The sequence below is a fragment of the Myiozetetes cayanensis genome, unplaced genomic scaffold (assembly GCF_022539395.1).
Source record: "Myiozetetes cayanensis isolate MyiCay16 unplaced genomic scaffold, myiCay2020 scf1598, whole genome shotgun sequence".
Lineage (NCBI taxonomy): Eukaryota > Metazoa > Chordata > Aves > Passeriformes > Tyrannidae > Myiozetetes > Myiozetetes cayanensis.
Genome location: NW_026087268.1, coordinates 1 through 6,260, shown reverse-complemented (window position 1 = coordinate 6,260; position 6,260 = coordinate 1). Strand labels below are relative to the sequence as shown.

The window sequence follows — 6,260 nt, the reverse complement described above, 5'->3', positions numbered from 1 at the left end:
GCCTATCTCTGTGTTCTGCCTATCTCGTAGTCTCTGCCTATCTCTGTAAGTCTCTATCTATCTCGTGTTCTGCCTATCTCATGTCTCCGCCCATCTCGTGTCTCTATCTATCTCTCGTGTTCTGCCTATCTCGTGGTCCTGCCTCATCTCCGTGTCCCATCTATCTCCGTGTCCCTGCCATCTCTCGTGTCCCATCCATCCCCATGTCCCGTCCATCCCCGTGTCCCGTCCATCCCCGTGTCCCGTCCATCCCCGTGTCCCATCCATCCCCGTGTCCCGTCCATCCCCGTGTCTCTCCGTGTGTCCCCCCGTGTGGCAGGAGCTGATCCGCAAGGGGATCCCGCACCACTTCCGAGCCATCGTGTGGCAGCTGCTGAGCAGCGCCACGGAGCTGCCCCTCAAGCAGCAGTACTCGGAGCTGCTCAAGATGTCCTCGCCCTGCGAGAAGCTCATCCGCAGGGACATCGCCCGCACCTACCCCGAGCACGAGTTCTTCAAGGGCCAGGACAGCCTGGGCCAGGAGGTGCTCTTCAACGTCATGAAGGTGAGGCCACGGGGGACTGGGGGGTTTGGTGCCACCCCAAAGCTGAGGGGTGTAATTCCACCCCAAAGCTGAGGGGTTTGGTTCCACTCAAAAAACTGAGGGTTTTGGTGCCACCCCAAAGCTGAGGGGTGTAATTCCACCCTAAAACTGAAGGGTTTGGTTCCAACCCCAGAACTGAGGGGTTTGATTCCACCCCCAAAACTGAGGGGTTTGGTGCCACCCCAAAGCTGAGGGCTTTGGTTCCAACCCCGAAACTGAGGGGTTTGATTCCACCCCCAAAACTGAGGGGTTTGGTTCCAACCCAAACTAGAGGGGTTTGGTTCCACCCCCAAAACTGAGGGGTTTGGTTCCAACCCAAACTAGAGGGGTTTGGTTCCACCCCCAAAACTGAGGGGTTTGGTTCCAACCCCAGAACTGAGGGGTTTGGTGCCACCCCAAAGCTGAGGGGTTTGGTGCCACCCCAGAACTGAGGGGTTTGGTTCCTCCCCAAAGCTGAGGGGTTTGGTTCCAACCTCAAAACTGAGGGGTTTGCTTCCACCCCAAAACTGAGGGGTTTGGTTCCAACCCCAAAATTGAGGGGTTTGGTTCCAACTCCAAAACTGAGGGGTTTGGTTCCACCCTCAAAACTGAGGGGTTTGCTTCCACCCCAAAACTGAGGGGTTTGGTTCCACCCCAAAACTGAGGGGTTTGGTTCCACCCCCAAAACTGAGGGGTTTGGTTCCAACCCCAAACCTGAGGGGTTTGGTTCCAACCCCAAACTGAGGGGTTTGCTTCCACTCAAAAAACTGAGGGGTTTGGTTCCACCCCAAAATTTGAGGGTTTGGTTCCACTCCAAAACTCAGGGGTTTGGTTCCAACCCCAAAATTGAAGGGTTTGCTTCCACCTCAAAATTGAGTCTGGCTTCCACCCCAAAATTGAGGGGTTTGCTCCCACCCCAAAAATTTGAGGGTCTGCTTCCACCCCAAAGTCAGTTGGAGGGATTTGGTTCCATCCCAACCTCAGTTTGGAGGGATTTGGTTCCACCCCAAACTCATTGATGAGGGGTTTGGTTTAGATCCAAAAATGCTGAGGGATTTGGTTCCAAACTCATTGATGAGGGGTTTGGTTTAGATCCAAAAATGCTGAGGGGTTTGGTTCCATCCCAAAGTCAGTTTTGAGGGGTTTGGTTCCACCCCAAGTTCATTTTTGAGGGATTTTGGTTCAGCCCAAACTCATTTTTGGAGGGATTTGGTTTTTACCACAAATTTTGAGGAGTTTGATTTAGATCCAAAAATTTCAAGGGGTTTGGTTTCAGCCTAAGTTTTGGAGGGATTTGAGTCCACCCCAGACTCAGTTTGGAGGGATTTGATTCCACCCCAAACTCAATTTGAGGGGTTTGTTTCCACCCCAGACTCAGTTTTGAGGGGTTTGGTTCCATCCCAAACTCAATTAGAAGGGTTTGGTTCCACCCCAGACTCAGTTTTGAGGGGTTTGGTTCCATCCCAAACTCAGTTTTGGGGATTTGATTCCATCCCGAATTTTCAGGGGTTTGGTTCCACCTCAGAGTCATTTTGGAGGGATTTGGTTCCCCCCCAACCCCATTTTGGAGGGATTTGCCTCCACCCCAAACTCAATTTGAAGGGTTTGTTTCCACCCCAACCCCATTTTGGAGGGATTTGCCTCCCCCCCAACCCCATTTTGGAAGGATTTGCCTCCCCCCAACCCCATTTTGGAGGGATTTGTTTCCACCCCAACCCCGTTTTGGAGGGATTTGCCTCCCCCCCAACCCCATTTTGGAGGGATTTGCCTCCCCCCAAACTTGCAGAACCTCCAGTTCTCACCTTTCCCTCCCCCTCCTTCCCCTCCTCGTTTCTCCCCCCAAGGTTCATTTTGAGTTAAGAAACCAAAAATTGAGGGTTTTTTTGAGCTCTAAATCCAACTTTTAAGCGACGTACTGACCCCGGGACCCAAAGGAATCCCTTTTCCCACGGTCCCCTCCGGAGCAGGGGTGGATCCCCTGCTCCTGGCACGGCTGTGCCTGGGATTGTGTCCCTTTTCCAGGCCTATTCCCTGGTGGATCGGGAGGTGGGATACTGCCAGGGCAGCGCCTTCATCGTGGGACTGCTGCTCATGCAGGTCTGGGCAGCTGTGGGGACACCTGGGAGCGGGGCTGGCACTGGGAATGTTCCCTCATCCTCCCCATCCCAGATGGAGCTGATCTGGGGGATCCCACTCAGTCCTGGTGGGTTTAAACCCCCCTGGAATCTCCTGATCCCATCCCACCACCTGAAGGGAACTGGGAACCTCCTCCCTCATCCTCCTCATCCCAAATGGGGCTGATTTGGGGGTTCCCACTCAGTCCTGATGGGTTTAAACCCCCCTGGAATGTCCTGATCCCATCCTACTACCCAAGGGGAACTGGGAACCTCCTCCCTCATCCTCCTCATCCCAAATGGGGCTGGTTTGGGGGTTCCCACTCAGTCCTGGTGGGTTTATAACCCCCTCTGGATGACTCCCAATCCCATCCCACCACCCGAGGGGAACTGGGAACCTCCTCCCTCATCCTCCTCATCCCAGATGATCCCCTTGGGAATTCCACTTGGTCCTGGTGGATTTAAACCCCCCTGGAATCTCCTGATCCCATCCCACCACCTGAAGGGAACTGGGAACCTCCTCCCTCATCCTCCTCATCCCAATTGGAGCTGATTTGGGGGTTCCCACTTAGTCCTGATGGGTTTATAACCCCCTCTGGATGACTCCCAATCCCATCCCACCACCTGAGGGGAACTGGGAACCTCCTCCCTCATCCTCCCCCTCCCAGATGGAGCTGATTTGGGGATCCCACTCAGTCCTGGTGGGTTTAAACCCCCCTGGAATGTCCTGATCCCATCCTACTACCCAAGAGGAACTGGGAACCTCCTCCCTCATCCTCCTCATTCCAAATGGAGCCCTTTCAGGATCCCACTTAGTCCTGATGGGTTTAAACCCCCCTGGAATGTCCTGATCCCATCCCACCACCCAACGGCCCCTGGGAATGTTCCCACATCCCAAATGGAGCCCCTTGGGGATCCCACTCAGTCCTGGTGGGTTTAAATGCCCCTGGAATCTCCCAATCCCATCCCACCACCCAATGGGAACTGGGAATGTTCTCCCTCATCCTCCTCATTCCAAATGGAGCCCTTTGAGGATCCCACTTAGTCCTGATGGGTTTAAACCCCCCTGGAATGTCCTGATCCCATCCCACCACCCGAGGGGAACTGGGAACCTCCTCCCCCATGAACCCTCTTTGGGGGGGGGTTCCCCCTCGGCCCTGCTGGGTTCAGCCCCCCCGTGGGCAGCTCCCAGAGCCCCCCAGGGGCCGTGGTGTCCGTGGGGAGGTGGCAGGGACGTGTGGCCCCGCAGATGCCCGAGGAGGAGGCGTTCTGCGTCTTCGTGCGCCTCATGCAGGAGTACCGGCTGCGCGAGCTCTTCAAGCCCAGCATGGCCCAGCTGGGGCTCTGCATCTACCAGTTCGAGTTCCTGCTCCAGGTGGGCACCCCCAGCCCTGGGGGAGGGGGGCTGGGGCAGGGAGAGGGGTGGGGAGAGGGGCAGGGCCGTGGGACGCTCCGGGTGGGGCCTGGGGGGTCTCGGAGATGATCTGAGGAACCTCCAGGGGGGGACAGAGGTGAGACCCCCAAGGATGGCCGGGAGATGCCTGGGGGGATTCCCTGAGACCCCCCCAAAGGGACCATCCACGAGACCCCCAGGGCTCCATGGGGTGCTCCAGGGGCCACCCATAGCCTGGGTATGATCCATGAAACCCCCAAGGGACCATCCCTGAGACCCCAAAGGGACCATCCCTGAAACAGTTCAGGGACACCCCAGGACCATCCCTGAAACCCCCAAGGGACCATCCCTGAGACCCCAAGGGACCATCCCAAGGAGAGACCCCAAAGTGACCATCCTTGAGACTCCCTAAAGGACCATCCCTCTGAAACAGTTCAAGGACACCCAGGACCATCCCTGAAACCCCCAAGGGACAATCCCCGAGACCCCCAAGGGACCATCCCTAAGACCCCCAGGGTTCCATGAGAGACCTCAGGGACCATCCCTGAGACCCCCAAGGGCCATCCCTGAGACTCCCCAAGGGACCATCCCTGAGACCCCAAGGACCATCCCTGAGACCCCAAAGGACCATCCCTGAGACCCCAAAGGACCATCCCTGAGACCCCAAGGACCATCCCTGAGACCCCAAGGACCATCCCTGAAACAGTTCAGGGACACCCTAGACCATCCCTGAGACCCCAAGGGACCATCCCTGAGACCCCCAAGGGACCATCCCTGAAACAGTTCAGGGACACCCCAGGACCATCCCTGAGACCCCCAAGGGACATCCCTGAGACCCCCAAGGGACCATCCCTGAGACCCCAAAAAGGACCATCCCGAGACCCCCAAGGGACCATCCCTGAGACCCCCAAGGGACCATCCCTGAGACCCTAAAGGGACATCCCTGAGACCCTAAAGGGACCATCCCTGAGACCCTAAAGGGACATCCCTGAGACTCTAAAGGGACCATCCCTGAGACCCCCAAGGGACCATCCCTGAGACCCCCAAGGGACCATCCCTGAGACCCCCAAGGGACCATCCCTGAGACCCCAAAGGACCATCCCTGAGACCCCAGGGTCTCCATGAGAGACCCTCAGGGACCATCCCTGAGACCCCAAGGGACCATCCCTGAAACAGTCTCAGGGACACCCCAGACCATCCTTCGAGACCCCAGGGTCTCCATGAGGAGACCTCAGGGACCATCCCTGAGACCCCCAAGGGACCATCCCTGAGACCCCCAAGGGACCATCCCTGAAACAGTTCAGGGACACCCCAGGACCATCCCTGAGATCCTGTAGACCACCCAGGCCCTGGGGACCACCCACAACCGCCCCCATCACAAATGACCTTCCCTGAGACCCCTCAGGCCCCTCCCAGAGACCTCTCCAAAGGGACCATCCCTGAGACCCCCAAGGGACCATCCCTGAGACCCCCAAGGGACCATCCCTGAGACCCCAAAGGGACATCCCTGAGACCCCCAAGGGACCATCCCTGAGACCCCAAAGGGACCATCCCTGAAAGAGTTCAGGGACACCCCAGGACCATCCCTGAAACCCCAAGGGACCATCCCTGAGACCCCCAAGGGACCATCCCTGAGATCCCCAAAGGGACCATCCCTGAGACCCCAAAGGGACCATCCCTGAGACCCCAGGGTTCCATGAGAGACCTCAGGGACCACCCCTGAGACCCCCAAGGGACCATCCCTGAGACCCCCAGGGTTCCATGAGAGACCTCAGGGACCATCCCTGAGACCCCCAAGGGACCCCAAGAACTCCTGGGCCCCTCCAAAGCCCCCCCTGGCCCCCCAGACAGCCCCCAAACCCCCGGTCCCTGATTGCTGTCGGTGCCGCCGCAGGAGCAGCTGCCGGAGCTGAACGTGCACTTCCGCTCGCAGAGCTTCCTCACCTCCATGTACGCCTCGTCCTGGTTCCTCACCCTCTTCCTCACACACGCTTCCCCCTGCCCGTGGGCCACGCGCGGCCTTCGACATCTTCATATGTACGAGGTAACCGGCACGGAACCGGGCACACAACCGGACACACACAAAAACCCGGCACAAAACACAACCCCAGAACCGGGCACAAAAACAGGACACAAAAAACCGGTTTACACAAAACACTAACCCCAGAACCGCCCCAAAACCGGACACAAA

At 57.7% G+C, this 6,260-nt stretch overlaps 1 protein-coding gene across 1 annotated transcript; it reads left to right on the top strand.

The window, feature by feature from the left end:
• Positions 1 to 191: 191 nt before the first annotated feature.
• LOC126637663 (EVI5-like protein) lies at positions 192 to 6,113 on the top strand (the record flags this gene model as incomplete). The annotated part of the gene is made up of 4 exons (XM_050311032.1): positions 192 to 544; positions 2,585 to 2,659; positions 3,926 to 4,051; positions 5,964 to 6,113. Coding segments are annotated over exons 1-4 (468 nt in total), but the record flags the coding sequence as incomplete, so codon positions are not given.
• Positions 6,114 to 6,260: the final 147 nt, after the last annotated feature.